The sequence below is a fragment of the Solanum stenotomum genome, chromosome 9, assembly GCF_019186545.1.
Source record: "Solanum stenotomum isolate F172 chromosome 9, ASM1918654v1, whole genome shotgun sequence".
In the NCBI taxonomy this organism is placed as follows: Eukaryota; Viridiplantae; Streptophyta; class Magnoliopsida; order Solanales; family Solanaceae; genus Solanum; species Solanum stenotomum.
This window is the reverse complement of record NC_064290.1, coordinates 45624494-45648144: the sequence shown is the minus strand read 5'-3', so window position 1 is coordinate 45648144 and position 23651 is coordinate 45624494. Positions and strand designations below refer to the sequence as shown.

Genomic DNA, 23651 nt, shown 5'->3' with positions numbered 1-23651 from the left:
AAGGTATGTTTCCTCCAAGGTTTCCCACGTCTCTTTTGCAGTATTGCAGCCTACAATGAGGTACATGGTTTCCTCTGATAGTGTACTAGAGATCCAACTTCTCAGCAACACGTCCTTCTCCTCCCTATCATCATTTTCACTGCCTTTATCACTGGTTTTGCCACTGTTTTTGTCACTGCTAGAAGTGTCTTCTTCAGTGATAATTGTTTTTGGTTCATCCCGAATGAGGTATGTTAGTCTCATGACTTGGATAAGCTGCAACATTTGAGTCCTCCATATCAGGTAATTTGAGGGCTTGAGTTTAATTGAGACTGAAGCAATGAGATGGTGAAGTGAGGAGGTTGAGAGTGTGTTGGAGGCTGATGCCATTTGGCTTCTAAAACAGAGTTTTAGTAGTCAAGAATTATAGTGGAAGAAGAGCTTAAAGCTCTGATACCATGAGAAATCTGAGGCTAATATACCGTAATGCTTTTGTATTAGCTGATGAAGAAATACAGAATACATCATAGTGTATTTATACACTTACAAGTCGTGCAGAGCATAGAGAGTAATACTCCTAATACAAGACAACTATCTAGAGATAGAGTTATACTTTAACATGGACTCTATATCTAAGATTATCACTAGTAACTAATAATTATATCTAACTGATCTTATCTCGATCTTTAACAGCCTTCAACTTATGATGCTCAGACTCTTTAAAAATGTTGATAGATGTGTGGCAAGTCCTCCAAAAGCAGTGCAATTTTTGAGGATTTGATACGGATACAACAACATTTTAGGAGAGTCCAAACAAATATACCCAATTTATAATATCCGATACAGGGTTCGGATTAGTTTTTAACTAGTGAAATTGTAATTTTTTCAGGAGGTTTTGGATTCGAGTTTTAGTATCGGGAGAAAATTTTGTTGAAAGCTAGTTAGTCGGGGGTTTCAATGTTGATATCAGACATTGGATGAAAAATAAAAAAAATAAAAAAAAAAACAATTACCTCGTGGTGCGATCACAGTATCAGTATATTAATGTTACAATTGATATTGCTATAACTTTCTTATCTATATGTATGTAATTTTACTTTTATACTAAATAAAAGCTAGAATATTTTTTTTATTAAAAGTAGATTCTGAAGAAATGGATTTTTCATTAGCACATGCTTAGAAAATAGATGAATTGAAAAGTATACGGATAAATATTATTTTAAAATATTTATTTATTTAGAAATTATTTTAAATTCTAGTATGTGTTGCTTGTACTGATATTATTCTTGTTATACCACTTGGCATAGGCTGATTGTAGGGTCACTGATGTTTTATAGGTGAAGACGAAGATGAACTCTGATAGGTTCTACCTCTCTTTCCTTATGGTGGGAGTCGTGTCTTATTATATTAAATCTAGCAATCTCTTAAAAGCAGTGGCGAAGCCAGAATTTTCATCAAGGGTATTCATATTTAGGACAAGTAAAAAAAAACACCTTGTTAGTGAGATTATAAAGATTGAAACGTCACTTTTATTGTCTTAAAAAATGAAACTAAAAAAAATTAAACAAAACGTCTTAGTCTGGGTTAGAACCCAGGCCCTTGAGGCGACTTTGCTCTCTAAAAAACGAAACTAAAAAAAATTAAACAAAACATCTTAGCTTGGGCTTGAACCCAAAGCCCTTGAAATGACTTTAAACAACCTTAACCATTGAGTTATCTTTCTTTAGAATGTCAAGATTGTTCAACAATTAGTATATATCGAAAAATATTGATATTTAACATATATACTCGCAAAAATATTCCGACGAAAGTTGTTCATCTGACCACCCGTGCTAAGGTGTAGCTCCGCCCTTGCTTAGAAGCTCTTGTACCTGTTAAGATAGTTCTTTAGAAGGTTTCAGTATATTCTTTATAAAAACACTTTATTTTGACTAAGTTTAAGTGTTTCGGTATTTAAATAGGGTGTTTAATTAGCTTGTATTCTGTTCACTTCCACATTTCATGTCATAGAGTAGACGCTCATATGACCTGATGATTGGGTCGTGACAATTTCAGTTTTTTCTCTCTGTTTTTTTGTTTTTCCTTCTCACTTTACAAAAAAAAAAAATCAAATTCCTTTATCCACGATTAGAGGAGAGCAAAGTAGATTCCTATATTATTATATTATAAGAGGCTAGGAAGCACACATATATATTTGACAACATGAGTGCTTTCTAGTAAGGGTAATTTGGTATTTTCACTATATTGGCTATATATGATGATCTCTGTCAGGCGATGATTTTGAGAGACTCCTTCGTCTTTTGAGGTAATTTCATTAGGGTTTGTTATGTTCCGCCGTCATTTGATCAATCTCTTCTTCCAACTCTCTCTCTCTCAGCCAATTTATCTGAATAAATACGATTTCAAGTTTTTCCTGTTTAGCATCTACAAGTTCTCTCACGTGGCTACTCTAATTTTGGGTTTTATAGTTTGATTTGAATTCTCTTTGCGTTTGATGTTGCATCTGGCCCTGATTTGGGAATTGATGCTTTCTTCTCCGTGCAATCTCCTCGATGCTTTCTTCTCCGTGCGATCTTCTCTTTACATATCCAAATCAGAAGGTAACTAAAACTTTTGAATTTCTTAACCCTCTGCATATCATGACCGTTATTTCAGGCTCTGAGTTGAAGAAAAGAAAAATGAAGAGTTGCATGAAAAAAAACAAAAGCAATCCAATAAGGGTATTTTTGACTCTGATCTTGATGTTGTTGATGAGAAGTCATATCATCAGGTAACTAACTACATTAATTGTATTTTCGCTTTCGTATACACTCTTGTGCTTAATTTATGTGCTAGTAATTAGAAGGAGATTCAATGAAGAGGATATTGGGTTTCAAAATTAGGAACTAGTTGTATAAATTATTGTAAAATGTGAACTGAATTATTTGATTCCAAATGCTACCATTTGTGTTGATTCATGATGTAGAATAATTGATTTCAAATTTTTAATTAACTTGATCAGCAAAAGTATTGTTTTGATTACCTTTATTAATAGATTATTATAAAGAGATTCCGTGGTTTTGATTTAATAGCAAATGTAGTGTAGCATTAGATGTGTAGTGGGTGCATGTTATATGTTCACTACACAACCAATGCTAATACTATATTTGCTAAACCACACTTATAAAAAAATAACAAAAACTTGATACACCACCCAAAAATTGAACAGATGGCATGCATTCACTACACATTCGATGCTACACTACATTTGTTATCGTATCAAAACTTTGGAATCTCTTTATAATCTATAAATAAATATAATCAAGAACAGTACATTTGTTGATCGAACTAATTAAAAAATCTGAAATCACTTATTCTACATCATGAGCTTTGAAAATCAAATAATCCATCTCATATTATAACAACATTAATATTAATTTATACAACTTTTTCCTAAATTTCGGAACTCCGTATCTTCTTTATTGAATTTCCTTCAAACTACTAGGTTTAACACATAAAATAAGCACAAACGAAGAGTGTATATGAAAACAAAAACACAATCAACCTGATGACATGACTTTCCATCAACAACATCAGGATTTGAGTAAAAAAATACCCTTTTCGGACTACTTTCATTTCTTCATTTTACTATTCTTCATCTCAGAACCAGAAATGACAGTCATGATATACAATAGATTAAGGAATTCAAAGGTTTTACTGTGATGTACTGATATTTTATTCTAGCTTTAGAGCAATTAAAGTACTATTGCACTCTCTGTTTGATTTTTGAATTCCTTAAAAAATATTATATCATGAATTGTAGAGATGTATTGAGGTTTAATTGAGGTAGACAAAGATTAGTACAAAAAGGCTATGACAGATTAGTACAATTAGTGTATTGTCACTGTGTAACTTAGAGCTTAATTAACATTACTGCTAAAAATTACTTATTTAAAAAAAAAAAAAAAAAGCTTCTTAAAAAGGATTTTTGAAAAAAAAAAAACAATTTGTGTTTGGCTAATTCATTTGAAAAAACATTTTTTATAAGCAAATTGTGTTTGGCTAATTTTAAAAAAAAAGTGTTTTTGAGAGTCAAATTACGATTAAGGGCATGTATTAATGTCATTTTAATATTAAAATTATTTTATAGAAAGAAACTAGTTTAAACATCTATTACAAAAAAAATAAATTTATTAAATGAAACTTAACCAAACATATGATATATATATTCTTGAAAAGAAAAAAATTCCGCTTCTACTTTTTTAAAAAAGCAGAAATTTTTAGCTTCTTCCCAATAGCAGAAAAAATTTAAAGAAGTATAAAACATTTGACTATCTAACTTATAATGACATTGAAAAATTGCTTTAGTCTTTTTTATGGAGATTCCGTCCAAACCCAACTCCATTGATATGTTCATACTCTTGCAATGGATATTCAGTTAATATAAATCGCACCTTGCTCCAAAAACATGTGCAATAGAAGTGCTTGTAAACCACTAGATAACTCATCGCGAGCAATGCCCAAAAATCCCATATCTTTCTTGATCGGACCACTCAACCTGTCAACTATATCTAAGTAGTTGACAGGGGAGGGGAGGGGCGGGTGAGACTGAGTTCAGAAATTGTAAGGACAGAAAAGTCGAAACGAATAAGTTCATTTTTTATATATGTTTCTGGAATTGAATAATGTTACACTAATATCACAATTTTAAAAGAAAACAAAATTGATTAAGCAATATTGCTCAAATAATATGTTATAAGATTTCTGAATTGAAGGCAAGAACCATTTTCCTTCTTTTGGATAAGTGCAGGCAAGAACCAGTTCCTTGAGCTGCAGAAACAGTTGGACCCTTTTGAAAGCAAGACCTTCCCTTGGCCAAACACTTCTATTGAGATTTTTTGTGACTTTTCTCTTAACAAAAGACGAAAACACCCTTGTCTGACGTGACCATCCTTTTTGAAGCAGCAGTACCGACGATCCTCTCAAGCTGAATTCAACAGAAAGTAGATTGCACAGTAAGAACACTACAAGGAAACCAAACACTTGGCAGAAAGTTTGAGATGAATACTTTGACAGGGCAAAGGGAAAAAGGTCGAAGAAGCATGAGAGCAAAAGATATGAACTAATAATTGTATAGGGGGATTTGAAGCCATACCCGAAGCTGGTCAAAACGAGAAAATAGAACAGTGCAAGCAGACCCTTGTAGCAGATTTACAACCTGCAGGAGAAATGAAAAAGATAACTTGGTAAGACTTGCGTTCATGTGAAGCACCATATAATCCTAATTTGGGGGCGAAGTAAAAATGATCACCTCTGGGTAAAATTCTTTCCGCTCTGGAAGTGAATAAATGATCAAGTTCTGAATGCCACGTATCTAATTCTCGGAACAAGTTGAACACAAATAATTAGTATTATGCAAACACTAAATAAAAAAGGCTGATAATATCTTTTAGAGGGATCCAAGGATGCATACAACCAATAAGTTACCTGTTTCAAAAAGGATAGATACAACCAATAATCATGAAAGAAGACAAGATTAATACCAACATTAACTATCAAATGGCAGTGCAATTGAGAAGAAAGTTGGCAACTACCGCATAATACTGTTTAAGTACAAATGTTACTGAGAATATGATATCAAAAAGAAAAATTCAGTACTCTTGTTTACTCTTTTGACACCAGAATCCCCAGACCTCTCAATACTCTGCAAAGGAATGACACCTTTTATACCAAACTGAACGGCAGCCAAAATGACCTCTTATGACTATGCTATTTGGAAAGCTACTGAGAATGGCCAATACTCCAACAATTCGGCTTAGCTTAGAATATCATTAGGGATCATAGACAGAAAACCTCTTTCCTTGTAACATTTGGCATAGTGCTATACATTTTAAAATATCCTTTCTCACTTGGAGATTGATACATAACAAACTGCCTTTTCTTGGAAGTGGCAAGTCTACTAGATCACAAATTCAACCCCAGGAACAAAATACAAAACTATCCTTGGAAGCACTCCTAGTTTTTCCCTAGAACTACAGACTTGTAAGAGTAGAAAAATCCATAATACCATCAAGTAATTTAGAAGGTATACTTCCAGGTTCAATATAACTTCCGTAGCACAGTGCTATTAGCGTTGAAGATTGTTTGTCTTAGACAGTCAGGAGCTTTCATATTCAGCTATCAGATATAAAGAAAATTAGAATCCTTTGCCAGAGACAGGTTGTAGCACTCCTAGCTTTATCTTACCAGTTTTTCTATTTCATTCCTTTTTTTGGATGAGTACCATAGATCTAAGCATAATCCCCATCTGTTCCTCACAGTATACTAGTTTGTGAGTGGATATCACCTTGATCATGATCCTCTAAAAGCTCATTCAGGAAAACTTTCATGAATCAGATCGATCAGCTGAAAGAAACCACTTTCAATTGGCAGAAAGCACATTTATCCCATTTAACAGAGATTTGGAGATTGTTCATGTCAAGACTGAAGGAACCAGGAATAACTATAAAAAGAGTTTTATAAGCTGACTAAAATTCCCAGTTAGAGTTCCTTGGACTAACTACAATTTTCTCTGCAGAATCAGATATACAAGGTATAGACTAAAAGCATACAACATTATCCAAGACAAATGCCAGAGCATTCTTACAAGCAGGGAAAAAAGTAGAGAAAGTAAGGCAGCACAAATAGCATTCAAGAGAGAGAACCTTGTATCGGTGATAGAAGTGAGCTCTTTCAGTGTAAAGCATGATTTTCTTCTTTCCATCAAAAAACCACCCTCGTGCTCGAGATATGTCACTCTGCTCAGTGTACCTAGAAACAAAGGCAAACAACTGACTGAACCTTAAACCAGAAAAGCATACTTATATAACAAGTAGACCTCTTGGATGACAAATTCAATTTTATACACAGAAATGCAAAGCGATCTGAACACAAGATATTACTCACTCTCCCAATAGACAAAAGGATGCCTCTTGTGACTTCAAAAAGTTCCTTACACGGATAAACTCAAAGTAAGAGCTAATAAATAGCATTATACCTCCCTGCAGAACACAAAAAAGAGTCAAAGAAAGACCATCTCGCACACAGCTGAATACTTGGGAAAAATGAATTGTTTCCCGAGCTCAGTCAAACATACCTGAGTGGAATCCTTTATCTTGGGGAACACCTAGAATAACAAACTTGATCAGAGTGGAGTTGATCATATATCAATAGTACAGCACAATTGTAAGACCAACTGATTTGATGATGATATTAACTTTACAAAATCATGTTACACAGGTAGAAGGGTGTGGTTATAAGTAGTTTTTTTTTTGAGGAAAAAAAAGAACAAATGTACAATTCCATAACTAATTAGTAAATGACATAAACTGAAGCAAGACGACTTCATCTCTCTTTACATTGAATAACACAGTACAAATGCAGGTCCTAAATAGTTCAGGAAAACTCAGTGGGAGGTAACGAGATGGCATTGGATAAAATCTTAGTTTATATGCACCACCAGATTTGAAATTTAAACAAAGATTAGGGGCAGTGCCTTAAACAATCTTTTAATACAGACACGAAAAATGATTAGAGTATCCAGTTCCAAAATAATCATTTATACAAATACATTCCGGCAGAGAATTAACTTGCTATCCACTTATCTAGCTTCATCGCGAAAAAGGAAAAAGAGTTGCATTTATGATATAAGCTAACATTATAAAATACAGGATCTAAGAAAATTAGAGCCTAAAGGATGAATCATTTGGCGGCTCTGTAACAGAAGAAATGATGGAGGGTTATACGGATCAGACAATGGGAAACTGTACCTATGTTAACTTGAAAAAATGTGATCATACAATGTAGTACTATTTGAACCATACTCACTTCCATCAGAGTATTTTCATCTTCACTTTCATTATTGTTTTCCTATTTTCTTTGGTTTTTTTTTTTTTTGAAAGGGGGAGGGGGGTTTACAGCAGCCACACAACGATTTGGTTAAGGAAAGATTTGATTAAAGAATGTGAAGCAGGCATTATGACCCTGGAGCCTAGTAAAGAGGATATCATTTTTATCAAACTTCTGTTGAGAAGGTAAAGAGGTCTCATTTTCTTAATATTTTTTATGGTCTGGGAAATACATTCCATCTTGTTAAAGGCGTAGTAGGAGCAAGCTCTGAACTTCAGGAAAGATAATATCACAATTATTTGAGCCGTGCCATCATGAAGAGAAATGATCAATAATGCAGAAGAATAACAGACCTTTTTTGTGAAATAGTCAAACCGGGCATCATCAGCATCTTCAGCAGTATTCGCATCAAATCGCTCATAAATCTGCAAGTTTGAGAAATGGCAAGCACCCATAAGAGGAGAAAGGAATCTATAGTACTTCCACAGTAACATGATTAATCAAATTCATGTCAGCAATTAAAAAATAAAACAGAAGCCAGACATGATTCAAACTTAATAATACATGTAGCATACAATAGTATGTCCACGTGCTTGGCTAAGAAAAAAATTTAGACTGTAGGGAAGAGGAAGTGTTTAAGACATAGAAGAAATATAAGTGTCCCATCTCTGTTAAACAAAAGTTTTAGATGAGGTGATCATAATATCAACATAATCATAACGTGACATATCTACAGACCCAGAACTCAATGTATTCCTTTTTGAAAAACTGAAATTCCTGCACCCAAGTGGTTGAGAACCATGAGGTCCCAGGTTCAATTCCCAGTGGAGACAAAAAAACACTAGGTGATTCTTCCCATCTGTCCTAGCCTTGATGGACAGAGTTAACCGGTACCTGCTGGTGGGAGGTGTCAGGTATTCCGTGGAATTAGTCCGAGGTGAGCAAAAGCTAGCCCGGACACCATGGTCATCAAAAAAAATAAACTGAAATTCTTACACTGAAAATTCGCCAGATTCAAACCAAATTATTAAATATAACTATAAGACCATAGTTTTAATGCTCACCTGCCGTATTTGAAGTACTACCTTTGGTAAAACACCTTTATACTCGCTTGCCAATTTGACCTGAAAATACAGCACTTAGATAAGCAAAATATCTCTCTTTTCTAAGCATTCACAGAATGTAAACATGCTGAAATTTTATATTGATGTTTTAGGACAGTAAAGAAGACATTTCTAGCAAATTTTTCTTAATTAATGTTGAATGAGCATTATGAATTCCAAGGTAATGTGCAGGACTACGCATCAATCTTTTCTAGTGGAAATCCAATTCTTTTTCCCTAATGTGTGCAACCCTTCAAAACTCAAATGAAGTAAGAACAACATATTGAACTCACATCAAAATTTCCATCTCCCACTATTAAATATCACTGTATAATGGAAATTCATTCATCATGTTGCATAAGTTTAGGCACATCTATCATCTTCATTAGAAGAAATTTTTGTCTTTTATGAAGGTCCTCATTAGAAGAATGTAAGTGGAAGGAAAAATAGAAAGTCAAATGGAAAATGTTTTTATTTTTAATTAGATAAAGGAAAACCAATAATTAAAATTACAGCTTCAAAGTGCCCCCAGGCTTTGGCCTAGTGATAAGAGTGCAACGTGATGTGGTTTAGAAGCACTTCACTGGTTTGAACCCTCAAAAACAGACCAGCCCAATATTTAAGAGTAAAGAACAGAGGGTAAGGTCCATTCTCCATCGAGTTTTGAGTTGTGCATCTTTGGTCCACAAAATTCCAACAAAAATTACCTCTGCTATCAACAAAAATTTTATTACAAGTATAGCAACAAATCACCAGTGTATGGACGACTGATTAGTCCAGACACTTCAAATTAACATGATGACAAGAAGGCTATCAACGTCTGAACATTTGGGTGAAAAAATAATTCCATCAGACTGGTCCAGTAATTTTCTTTAACAAGCAGACCAATAATTTGTACCCCTTTTCTTTTGTAGATCAAAGTTAATTTGTCCCTCTGAAAAGCATATACCTCTTTTATGCGCTAGATGCTCAAACTATGCCCAAAATGCTTATTTCCCCCAGCCACCAACTTATAATACACCAAACACAAGGAGGTATAACTGAGGGAAAGTGGATGACGGAAAGAGCAGTCAAAGTAACGACATAGCACTCTAAATCAGGAACAGAGCTCAAGAGAGAAACACAACACGATCATATTAAGGGTTATTATTATTCGAAAGTTTCCCATCATTGTCACCAGAGAAAAGAGGAATATTTCTATGCAATGCCAAATGGACAGACCTTTCCTTCATGGTTGAGGCAATGATGGTTAAATAATCCATTGATGTCTGCATAGGACAGAAAAAAAACTATAAATTTTAGGCCGTAATTATAAAAACAGTTATCAAGAATGACACCAGATTAAAGCGAAGCCCGGTATTTAAGTGGAGAAGGGTAGAGGAGCAGGCCCATTATCCACCGAGTTTAGAAGGTTGTGATTGGTCCAAATGGTGGGTCACTGACGGATTTCTCGGTTATCAAAAAAAAAGAATGACACCAGATTTTTAAAATGATATCATTACCATCTATCTTTACAGCCTGCACACCACACAAAAGTTGCGAACTTACCTGGATTTATATGAGAAGATAAGATTATTGATTGCCGATAGAATGGCGCTTGACCATCTAAATACCTGCAAGCCACATTCACAAAACAGAATTATCAGCAAAAAGCATCAGTCATTTCAAGGGAGTGCAACGTGTTCTCAGTTTGTCCCTCATATTTATCCTATATTCGTGTGGTCGCGGAATGTTTTACGTGAATCCGCGTTTAGAACACACAGAACAACCCACTTCTTTTTTCCAAAAATGGGGTGGATAACTGAAACAAGCACTAAGGCAAATAAAAGAGCAGTTTGCAAGCTTACCACTGCCTAATGCGCATAATATCTGTTCCATGCTGCTGGGAAGGTATCCGATTTAATTGCTCAACAATTGTATTCACGTGTGACCAATTCTGCGAGTACAAAAATATGAACAGAAGATAGTGAAGTGTAGACATGCACCAAATCAATCAATCAAAGGGGCACAGATGGACTATCAAAGTACCTGCATCAATATGACATCTGCATGGTCAACAATTAGAACCTGCTCAAATGGTAGTTATATCGTTAGATGATAAAAGGGTAATGAGCGTTGCTAAAAAAGATAAAGCACAGCCCACTACTTTCCAAACTAATATAAATATTCCAATAACAATTACCTCTATAGAATATATTACCAGTTTCAAAAAAAAAAAAAAACAATTACCTCTATAGAAGACAGATAATCAACATTTTTATCCTTGTATAATTCTGCCTCCCCAATTTTCTGGAGGAAGAAAATCAATAAAAAGTTAGTAACAGTTCAACTTATAACGATTTTCATACACCACATTACAGCTGCATAGTGTTAGCATTAAGAGAATAAGTTTTGAGAAAATCTGTTGATATACTGAAACAGGGTATAGAAATGAGAAGAATAGAGTTCTGAGGTTATAGAAGGATGCATGATGTTTTTGATTATTTCTTTTTTGGAAAGGACTAGCCGAGCTCCTTTGAAGTAATGAGACTATTCAAATTACAATATTCGTGGAGAAAAAATTGTGGCTATGTCTTAAGCCTGTATAGAATATTACAGATACAAGCCCCCTCAACAAAAAAATCAGTCAAGAGGTGACGATTTGCAAGTTCCCTTTATTACTTTAATTTACGGCTTTGAATTTAGCACTTCTTTTCCTTTCTGTGTTCTGGAAAAAGTATACTGTATATGTCAAACATCAGAGGGAATCAAGGATTTCATGAAAGATCTAAAAACCATAAAATGACAAGGAACAAGAGATCAAACAATTGCATGTATTAGCAAACTTACAGTGATTAACCCAAGAGGAGAAGCAACAATCATGTCTGACGAGTAGAAGTCACCATACAATCTTATGCTCCTCCTAAAATAAAGACACACATATGATTTGCCTTCGGAGAAAAAAGACAATAAAAATATTCCAGATGGATCTCTCCATAATTTTGACATTATACTGTGGAGTTACTCATACCTATGTACACAGTTTCATTAACTTATTGAGTGTTGCTAGCATGTTCTACCCTACTCTGTGAGAAAAGAAATAAGTGTCTCGATTTGTCCATCTTCATGTATTGCTTTCAAGTTGAACCATGTGCCACATCCATCAATTTGTAGTCAAAGCTTACTTAGATTAACCAATTTAAAGCATCATCAGTCAAAGTGGAAGCGCACGACCACAAGACATCCCATGAACATACATGACATTTTTGAAAATTGTGGGTTTCATTTAATCACTTTGTTGTTCTTTCTATAAATCGTGATTTTATTTAGCAAGATGTGTATCAAGGATACTATGACATGCAGCACACAACATCTTAAAAACAAATAAACCAGGAGGATATGAATGCAAGGCGAGATAGACGATTAAACTTTTCTCTTAGGAACCTGCTTGCATAATACAGGTACTTCAGAAAGTTGTTCATGACTGAATAATGCGCAAATTATGTGTCCTTTGAATAATTCATGGTGTAGTAAATGTTTGGGCAATTTCACCAGAGTTAAGAAACATACCTAGTGAATTTAATTCCAATCATGAAATGATCATTGTTATTTCCCCCAAATAGTGTTTCAAAATCAGATGGTTTTGAGCTCCTTTTTGATTCAGAGATTTCCGCAGCATCTTCATCCTCCTTCTCTTCACTTACTCCAGCTCCAAATTCTCTATAGAAACGTTCATGCTCCTCTACATTAGACTGAGGGAATCAAAACCACATTAATAAAGTATGAAGAAGGCCTACTGATGCCAAAATTAGAAATATAATCTTGGTCTAGTGGCGGCTAATTGAATAATGTCTTTACCTTAACTATGAGCTCCACTTAACGACTCACATCTAACAAGGCAAAAAATGTTTTCCTAGAAATCTAAACATTCACCTCTATCTCAAAAATGAAGGCGTAATAGGTCATTGTACATTCTTGTCTTCTAGACGGAGCTAAATTTGCAAATCAAACATGTAATTCCTTTTATTAGAAATACCTACGCACTAGCAGTTTCATCAATAAAATTATACCATTACCAATTTTTTTTAAAATCCATATTCACTAGCATATCACTGCTAAAAGTTTGCATATTACTGCAAAATAAAATAGCACAGTTGTTAACTTGATATATGTTATCTTACGTAAGGTGTCTGTAGAAACTTGCAAGGTGATTGGTTCCCAACACTAGTCAATATATCTTACTAGGCAAAGTTCTGTATACTTCACAGCAACTAACTACAATTTCTAGGTCAAGCGGCAACAGCATGAATAACAATACTCTTGCTTAATTCCAAGATCCAACAAGGTTAAATATCATTTCATGAAAGCTGCTGCAAAAATCTAGGAAAGGCACTGCTTAGTTTATTTTGCATGAGAATTCAGGAAATGGAAAAACTACCTTGTATTTAGGAGGTGTCAAATCAATCAGCCGCTTGACTAACCGAAATGCAACACTTGCTAGAGGGAGAAGGATCAAAACCTGAACCAATCACAAGAAATGATCAAATATTATAACAAGTTAACCAAACCACAAGAAAATGATTAACACTATATGTTTCAAAGTGCTTAGTGAAAGATGAGGGTACAAAATCGGACACCAGGAAATGCAAGATCATAGTACAAAAGTTGATATAGAACAAACATGGATGTAACCACAGAAGTACAATCATCAACAAAATTAAGCCAAACCATCAAGAAATTATTGAAAAAGTTGATCACGCTCATTGGAATCCAGAATATAAAACCATAAGTGGACCTCAAATGAGCTGTTAGTTCCTAAATACTCAGGTGATAGTCAACTGCACTTTTGCTATGTCTAAAGACAGTTGAGCAGGTGGTTAATGTAGGAGGGCAGAGAATAAGGAAAATCTTATGACAGAATGACTAAAGGTAGTGGGATTCCGAACCTAGCTTATTCATAGGGATCTGACCATTGGCATAATCAGAAAAAACGTTTAAAAGATATATAATATCCCAGGCTGTATTACAAGTAAAATATAAAAGCAGAAAAAGAAGAAAATGAACTTTACGCTTGAGCGCATATACAATATGTAGAAGGGCATATCAACAAGAAAGGTTTCTATAGTGAGAAAAGCACTCCACTTCTCACCAAGAAGTCGGAAGTTCGAGTCACTGAGAAAAGAAGTGGGAAGAACCACCAGTAGTCCCTCGTAAGAGGGTTTGGGGAGGGCATATCTGATGTGCCTAACACATTGACAGGTCCTACCCAAAAAAGAAATTGTCAAGTTGGAAAGAGAAATTGCTAGGCTATCTAGTATTTCTGATTCTTTGGAGATGGGCAATGTAGTGATTTAACTTCTTAAAGGCTAACCCAACTATCAGGAGTGATATGCATAAATGTGGGTCAGGATGGAATAAGTTTAAGAGTCTCTTTGAACGGAGGATTGGATAGTTATAGTTGTACATCAAGTAGTCTCCTCTGCAATAATCCAGCTCCACCATAACTACTAACTATGGGTATAACTTTTAAGAGTATTAACTCACAGACAATACACAAGGTTATGCCAGCAAAGTGCATGTCTCAAGAGTAGGACGGGATGTTCTCTTTTTACCAAAATCACACAATTTCCCACTAACATATACAAATCTTCTTCTAAGAATATCCTCAATTTTACACATCAAATCCCTCAACAATATCTATAAATTGTAAACAAGACAAGGATGCACCTCTAATAAAACATACAAAGCTTTATCCGCTACTGGTGTTGGGAAATATCCAGTGCAAGTACGCAAAGGTTTTTGCTAACTTCTAGTGTATTTTGTAGAATCAGCACAAAAGTAGTCACATTCCTTATCACCCGATCGACGGGTACACCAAGGCAAATGAAAAATCCATGTAACATAGATAACAAGTGTATATTTCTCACAAATTCATATTCAGACGAATAGGAATGAAAATAGGTAAATACCTTAGGGCGAGTAAACCCGCGGTCAAGAAAGGCTTCATTACTTAGGATATCCGCCTTCACATTGTCCTGAAGCTTAGCTAGTTTTGCCTCGTTCTTCTTTACAAGATCCCTGGTTCTGAAGATATGATTGAGCTGCATAAAACGATTCCCTCAAATAACCAAGACATGTTTGCAATTTGGATTATAAAACACATCACTCAAACTTGAACAAGTAAATTATGGTGAAAAGAAGCTAATGAGATGCTCTTACAGAATGCATAACATAAGCATCCATGGTACTTGAATCTTCTTCTAGACCTTTGAGATAGAAGGGTTTCTTGTTGTGGTGCAGAATATCCCGGTAGCTGTTGCCTATAAGAGTAAAGGAAGTAATAGTAATTACAACACCAATTATAGCAGAACAGGAAACAGAATAATATACATGAAGAGCAAGATAAAATACACCAGGTTAACAAAATGGGTGCCACAATAGGAGTTTGGTAAGAGGAACAAATAAGTAGAGAATCTAATTCACCTTTAGTACTCCTTCGATGAAGAAAATACACACCCTATCTCATTCTTGTTTCCCTCCCTCAACAATCACTCAAAACCAAATTCCCATAATCTAGACAAACTTGATGAATTACAAAACCTAATGTAAGCACTTGATACTGCAAGTAAGAACGTCACTTCCTGTAATTTTTGTATACTTTGGTTTTATGAACTTTAAGCTTGAGGGAATGATGCAATCACCAAACCACATAATGCAAATGCTTGAAAGTTCCTAGGACGACAACGTTTTGCATTCACTGATCCATACATAAGGTGTGAATCATTAGAGATGGATCTCACTTGTTGGTTAAGTTGGAAATATCACATCAGAATTAAAATTGAATACGTTGTCAAGCATGTTTACTTTTTTGAGATGAGTCAAGTTCAGCATAGTGAAATTTGGTGCAGCATTATGAGAGTGAATGTATGTTCACCTACCAAGAATAACAGCACTACAAGTGGACCTCAATGTTTAATGGACCAATTGGGGGGGAGTATAGTGTTAGAACCAGCCTATAGGCCCATTTGGTAAACTTGCCCACAAAAACGGCAGAAGATGGGCTCACACCAAGGTTTGTTGTGAAGATTCGAATTTGCCAATTTGGAGATCCTCCACCAAGCCACCTCCCATTCCCTATCCTACACCCACTTCTTCTTTTTTTGATAAGAAAAATAATAACTTATGTGGTCGCTGGAATACAAGGCCAGGTCTCCATGGCCACAACGTGGACATCCTCCATCAATTTTCTTCAATTTTATATTTCCTTTTTGTTTGCTTTTTCCTATGCCTTTACATGTTTAAAATATTTCACTTGGAACAATTTTAGTTTATGACAAGATTTACAAAATCAAATACATACATATAGAACTCCACAAGTAATTTCACCACAAAAAGAGATAGTAGCTAATAATGCAGCCTAAGACATCTCTCTACCATTAGTAATCTCTTTTTTCTCCAATTTTTCCACAAGGTTAACTCAAATTCATTTTTTCTACTTTAACTTCACCAAATCACACCTAGTAGTAAACACTACTTCAGACAAGAATAGATAGTGCTATGAGTAAAACCACAAGTATCACATAGAACCACATAGAACATCAGGAAATAAGTGACATGAAAACTTTGATTGATAAACTGAAAGAACATCAGGTTCTGGTGTCACACTAATGATCTACTACTCTAAGGGTTGCTGACTGTAACTGACATATCTTGCACAAGTTGTTGCAAAATAACTAAGAAACAGGCACATAGTTCTATCCATCTATCATCAGACCACAGGCAACAAACATTTGATAGGTAAAACACCAATAAATGACCAAAACAAACTTGATGGCCTTTACTCACATATGGAGAAAAATAATCTCTGCTTTGATGAATCAAAATCTGCCCCTCCAGACTTCTCATATATACTCAACCAATGCTTGTGTAGTGTTGGCTTCAAGCCATGAAACAAGAAGCTGTCTAGCTCCTGCAAGGAAGCAATGGAACTTGTAATCGTATGGGAAGATCACTGTGGAAAAGCAATGCATAAATTTTTAATAGGTGAATCCATTGATATAGCAAAGAGCAGTCCAGCTAGGTATTGCAAGGTTTGCCTCTATTCAGCAATGCAAGCAAAAGGCATTCCTCCGTGAACCTTAAAATACAGTAACCGAGGGAATTCGACATTTCGACCTAAACTCATTCATTAAGCATCAAAAAACATGGTACACGTGTAACTCAATACACATAGGGAGCAACGTTTAGAAAAAGAGAGCTCTTGACTGTTGGTATCCTTTACAAACTTAAGTTGTTTATCACAAAAAGAAACATACAAACGTGCACACCCATACGCAAGTTTACAACACATAATACAGAGTATAATCCCACAAGTGGATTTTTTTTCTTTTATGACAAGGGAAACCCGCAGCCGCTATCATTTGGGTGCGCACAGGGTAAAACCCCCGCTCCTATGCAATAGCTCGCAAACTACATAGGAGAGGTAACCTGCACTAGGCAAGCCCGGTGCGACGAGCTCGACCTAGAAGGCAAACCCCATGCTTTCGCTGGCCAGGGGTTTCGAACTTGAGACCTCCAACATGGAAGTCCCAAGCCCAAACCACTGAGCCACCCCGAAGGGTCACAAGTGGATATTAAAAAGGAAAGATTTCAAAAAGAACTGCAGAGTATCCAGACACATTGCAATAAGTATCACTGCACCTGCAAGTTTGAAGCTTGAAAATAAAAATAACTGGAATTGACAAGTATCTAACAGAAAGCCAAATGCAAGATGAACCAATTTAAAAAAGGGAAAATTATGCTTTACGTTTACTGGGAGACAATATTTACGCCACGTAATCCAATATAAAATAGTATACAACATTATTCCCGGTGTAATTCATATTTGTGTATAAACACCTTTTATATATTATTTATACACTTTTATACAAGGTTGACACATTATGTATAATGCTTTCCCTCAGGTATAATAGTGCAAAATGTTATTTATTTATTTTTTTGATAACCGAGAAATCCGTCTGTGACCCACCCTTTGGACCAATCATATTGCAAAATGTTATATAATATTATATATTGCGTAATATTTTATGTAGGACTGTATATTTTTAAAATTTCCCCTTAAAAATACCCAGATTCAATATGATAATTGATCCACAATCCTAAAGAAACCCAGAAGCAAGTGGAATCTCTATCAGTGGGTAGGAGTTACCACACACCGGCAACAGCACTTCACTGACCATGAACTATTTTCTGTTCCTTTTGAGAAATACACTAATAAATCCTAGAAGATGTTAAGCAAGATACCACTTTCAAACAATTTGGACCACAAAATACTCTATAGATTTATTGCCCAAATTTGCCCCTAAATTGGACATTAGGTCTAGCAAAGATATATGTTGCTCCAGCAATGCAGCTGGCAATTTTGCAAAAATTTTGCAACAATGTGAATTAAAACAAATCACAGATCACTATTTAACTATTTACCAGACTGATATTACATGAACATAGCCTAATAGACCTTCTGCCCAAGAGAAGGGATGAATGAAGATCTACAACAACCAAACGAGGAGACGGGTTTGAGCACTATGAAGCAATCAACAATAGAATAGCATAGCAATAAGCAAACAAGACAGCTACCTTCAGAAAACACTTGTCTGTCCCCCTCCACTTGTAATTTGACATGGCTACCACCCATTTGTAAGTCCATTTCTTTTTCTCTAGCATGTCAATCTCTTTTTTGGATAACTTGTGATCCAAATGAGAGTGAAATGAGCTGCATGCACGGAAAAAACATGGTAGATTAACAATTTTCATAACTTCTGACTACCAAAATCTTTCCTCAACCATCAAACTGTTTTTGATGAGGTAAGATTTTATTAACGAAAACAGTATGAAGCTGATACTTGAAACTGGGAAAAGAAAGAAAAAAAAAAAGGAAGCTAGACTTGATTACACCAAATTCCTAAATGTTATAGCATGTCTAACACATCATGTAAATTAAAGATGGTATTCCATCCTTCCAGAAATACAAGTGATACAGGCTGTTAAATTTTATAATCCGGATTTGCTCCATAGTGTCTTTGAAACATCTTTTGTTCCTTTCTTTTCAAATAGGATATGTTATGAATATAGAAATTGATCTCCAGAGTTTCTTCAATAAACCACCTAGATAAGCTGCTTCCCAGCATTCAAGAACTTCTCTGAATTTCCCAGGGATAACCCAGTCTATTCCAAAGACAACCAAAAACATGGAACAGATCTGCCAAGTAAACTTGGAATGTAAATGTAAAAATAAATGTGGACATAAATGCTCCACAGAGTTAACATCTTGTACATAATATCCGACCCCTATTGTCTCATATGTCACAAGACACTGACCGCCAAAGCATGCAACTTTGAGCAGCATTGCAGTCTTCCAAATCATCTTCCAAGGGCATTTCCAGTATAACGTGAACTAACTGAAAAAATCCCATTACTGCTTCAGCCTTCCAGATTTGTTTATCGTCCTTTCCTTTGTGTGACAGAAACTTTTTGCATCTTCTGAAGGAATAAATCAATTTCCTGCATTTCTCTTTCAAGAAGATTGCTCTTAAACTGAAAACTCCAGCCTTCCTCAATAAATATGTCTGCTAGCATGATACCAGGATTACCAACAACACAAAATAAACTTGGAAATTGATCCTTAAGAATCCCAGTTACATATATATGTCATGCAACAAATATGTTGAAAAGTCATCCATAATGTTTTCCTTAACAATTAGTATATCTCTTTGCCGGTCATTTTATCATTCAATACCAATCGATTCAAGTAGAACTCATGGTCAATGAGGTTCACGCCTTAGTAGCTTACCCCACCTAAGCTCAACTTAAGCAAGGTGAAGCGCCTTCCCTAAACTTTTTTGAGCTTCATGGCTTAAGCGTGCCTTAAATGAGCCTTTGGCGACATGAACTTTGATTTGTCCCAAGAGGACAAGACATGAGCATTATATCAAGAACATAATCCAACACAATCATGAGACATAAACAAGTGAACTAACACAAATATAGGAACATGAAAGGAAAATAAACAAAAGGAAACAAGCTCAATTAAAACTAGTAGGACCTCGTGCTTGCACAAGCCCCTCTTGTAGGTTGACCATTCACTCTCAATTCTTGTTCTCCATCTGAACCAGAAGCCTCTGAATCATCGTCATCAGTTTCAGTACCTCCAATCCGTCCCACAGGGTTTCCCAGACCACCTCCATGTTGACTAGCACCAGGTTCGCTAAGTCTAGAAGACCCACTATCACTGCCTATTTCCAAACACAAAATTATAAGGGAAAAAAAAAGAACAGACTAATCAGTAGACGCTACTGTTATTAACAGACATATGCATCAGTCCAAAATAAAGTTCCACCTCAAAAGAAAAAAAATGCTCACAAATTCATATATAACAAATCACGAGATATACCTCCAGCTTATGTTAATTTATTGTCTCCCTTTTTTAATCTCAGAAAAGCAAGTTTGAAGGCAAAGAGACGGAATGGGATTTGGTGGGGGAGGGGGGGTTTCTTTATCATTGCTTCACGGCAAATAGCACTTCGTAAGGTAAAGTTAATCTTCCTATGACCTTAAGTCCACATAATAGAAACATGAGATCTCCAGAGCAAGATTCCAGTATTCATTGTTGGAAGATTTTCTTGGACTCCACCAACGTGATGTGAATATTATGAATGTTTAAAAGGACCCCTATCAGTCGCCAAATTTTCAAATAAATTTTGTTTTTAAAAGTAGTATTTCTTTTTCTTTAGTGTCTTTTGAAAAATATTTGAGTGTGTTTGGCGATCAATTTATAAGTACTTTTGCCAATATTAGTGAGAGCGGTTTAAGGCATTAGTAGGACTCTCTTTGCAAATATAGTATACGATTCATTCTCTATTGCTTACTTTTATGTAGTGCAGCCGAGTAAAATCTTAGAATTTGTCCCGTTTTCATCAATAGATAAATAATTAACCAAGTAAGAAGGAATACTTTCTGAAGACAAAATCATAAAAGAAGAAAAGAGAAATTCATTTCTCCACCATGCATGTTTAGGGCCTGTTTGGATATATATACATTCATTAATTGCTAACTCCCGCAGATACTATTTGAACTTCAAGTGGAATACCGAAAATACTGGTTTGATGATTTGAGGCGAAGTGGCATCCACGGCAAAACATAACTTCAACGGACAAACACCTTTTTTTTCAAATATCGACTTCAAATACTCTTTTGTCAACTTTAACTGAAATATTGTCCAAACAGCTACAAAAACTCATAACAAACACTTCTTTTCTCTACAGATAAAACAATTATTTTGGACGAGAAAAACACTCCCAAATCTTACTTATCCCATTACATCATCCATGCAAATACAAGCTATGTACATAAAATTTAACATGTATCAGTATATCAGTAACTCATAAACCCAACTGGCACCAAGTGACAAAATCCAGGAGCAGCAAGACGATTTTGACTAGAAAACTAAATACTAAACCTGTAGAAAATGACATGACTAGATTGAGTTGGGTACCCCAACTCTTGTGTTGCCTTGATGGTGAAAAAATCCTAAAGGCATTGATCTAGCAGCAAGACATTTTACATACTCCTGTTCTTTGAGAACATAAGAACGCCAGCTGACATAAAAACATCTCTCTCCACACAGATAGTCCATCTGGAATCATTATTTGGGCACCTACTTAACAAGTCTCGACTTTATAGCTTATGCTGGAAAAAAACTAAGATGAATTGACAAGAAAGGGTAGAAGGTTTTGCTGGCGCCTGCAACCTAAGTTCACGAATGGCATGCTGAAGACGCAGAAACTGCAGTGGTACTCTTCCCAGTCAAATATTGCAAGCTTTGACTCTCTTAATTGTCTTCACTGTTCAAATATCATGCCTAATCTACTGAGGATGATAAACTTGACTAAGAAGAAGCAAAAGGTCCAACCTAATTTGAGATTGGTTGTAGAGTTAATGTTCCAGAAAAAGTTAAGATCAGCTATAGCGTTAACATTATTGAAAGATATCAGTTTCCAACCTCACTTATGTGTTAGAAGTCCCATTCTCGACCTAAACTACTTAGAATCAGCAATAACCATCTAAAGGAACTCAAAGACTATGGAATATAAGAGCAAATAAAGAACATGAAACATCTAGCAATAACATTCTATAACTAAAACATAAAGTAATAACTTCCACAGCATTTAAGAGTAAAATGCCAAATTCTCCCTAGTCCTTAAGGTCCTACCTTCATCGTCGTCATCGGAAGCACCATGAGCTTGCTCAACATCATCTCCACTTTCTTCTGAATCCGTGTTATATTCTTCTTGTTTTGTCCTATAATTGCACGCAGTTCACAATCCACTATCATGATATAATATAAGCAGCTTCATGGTTTCAAAATGCGTGAGAAGAGATGGATTATGTTTTCTTATTCTGTTTCTGTACCAATGATGTCGGCTTTGCTTTAATTTAAAATTATAGAGCACAATAGTTCAACATGAAAAATTAAAGTATTCAAAACTTTACGCAATCTTAAACAAAACAAAGCTACAGTTGCACTTCAAGAAATCATCACAAGTATTTGATAACACATAAGCAAGTAAAAAAATACTTCTAAAAAGTAACAACTTTCTTTTACCTCAATGACTCCAACAAACTATCATACATAGTTGGCTCCTTATAATCCACAACTTCTTCTTCTTCTTCTTTCTTTTGTGCTTCCATTTCTTCCTCTGAATCTATCTCCGAATTTTCTTCTGCTGAATCATCTATCAAGTATCAAGTATCAACCCACCAAAAACGAAACAAAAAAAAATTCAAACTTTGAGCAAATAATCTCAAATAACATACCACAAAGTTAGTAAAAATCAGTCCTTTTTATTATCTCAATATTACTATTAACCCAAACAGCTCCTTCACTATATTTTCTTAACATTTTTTTTTTTTAATATTTAAAAAGTTTCAGTGTTTATAGTTTGAATGAGTTACCTGGAGATGGACTTCGATTGAGCTTCTGTTCTCTGCTATGTCGACGATTTTTCTTCACATTCTGATTCTTTTTAGAAGGATTTTGTTCTAGTCTTCTCTTCATACCTTTACACAAAAGAGAGAAGAAATTACAAACTATTCACAACAGAAAAAAGAAAAAGTAGTAGAAGAAATTGAGATTGAGAGTTAACTAACCTCGTTTTCTTCCAAATCGTTGACTGCCCATTCTGCTGTAATTCAATGGCAGAGCAACAAGTGAAGCTTTCAAGGGTTTAAGGGAGGAAGAAAGAGGGGTTTTGAGGCGCTCGGTCCGTACGTTGATAAACCGGGAAAGGAGGGGCTCGGTCGGTTTTTCTGAACCGGATTTGCCCTTATTTTTGGTTATTATTATGTGTTCAAATTCTTGCCATAGCAATTATCATTAAAAAAAAATGTTATGTATATTTAAATGATATGAATTTTATTTAAAGAAGTTAAAAAAAGTTATTTTTAAAAAAAAGTATGAACCTCTTTTTTTAATCTATTAAATTAAATTATTATTATTTTCATAATTTAAATAAAATTTACATAAGATAAAAAGTATACTAGAATTTTAAATTACCTATTATAAATAAGCAAACAATTAATAGTTATCTTATAGTAACTTTAATTAATTTCAAAATATTATGATAATAAATAAATAATATTTCTTTGAGAAAAATAATAAATGACAAT

The 23651-nt window shown here is 34.9% G+C and overlaps 1 protein-coding gene across 1 annotated transcript; it reads right to left on the bottom strand.

Moving 5' to 3' along the window:
* Positions 1 to 4599: 4599 nt before the first annotated feature.
* LOC125877882 (U3 small nucleolar RNA-associated protein 25) lies at positions 4600 to 23285 on the bottom strand. The gene is made up of 25 exons (XM_049559170.1): positions 23133 to 23285; positions 22938 to 23042; positions 22588 to 22717; positions 22195 to 22283; positions 20029 to 20218; positions 18564 to 18699; positions 16773 to 16896; positions 15147 to 15247; positions 14897 to 15028; positions 13366 to 13446; positions 12498 to 12679; positions 11778 to 11850; positions 11178 to 11237; positions 10977 to 11015; positions 10796 to 10884; positions 10497 to 10561; positions 10170 to 10216; positions 8910 to 8969; positions 8199 to 8270; positions 7094 to 7123; positions 6904 to 6998; positions 6663 to 6768; positions 5270 to 5332; positions 5114 to 5176; positions 4600 to 4945 (listed from the first exon to the last, which is right to left on the bottom strand). Exons 1-25 carry the CDS (start codon positions 23161 to 23163, stop codon positions 4871 to 4873), a joined length of 2238 nt encoding a protein of 745 aa, XP_049415127.1. The 5' UTR covers positions 23164 to 23285; the 3' UTR covers positions 4600 to 4870.
* Positions 23286 to 23651: the final 366 nt, after the last annotated feature.

Bases quoted from the DNA above. Each gene is read 5' to 3' on its own strand.
- LOC125877882 (XM_049559170.1), bottom strand. From the start codon at position 23,163: ATGGGCAGTCAACGATTTGGAAGAAAACGAG. The intron at 11,016-11,177 runs GTAATTGTTTTT...CCATTTGAGCAG, and splicing joins ATTATCTGTCTTCTATAGAG to GTTCTAATTGTTGACCATGC. The intron at 6,769-6,903 runs GTGAGTAATATC...CTTTGTTTCTAG, and splicing joins TCCTTTTGTCTATTGGGAGA to GTACACTGAGCAGAGTGACA.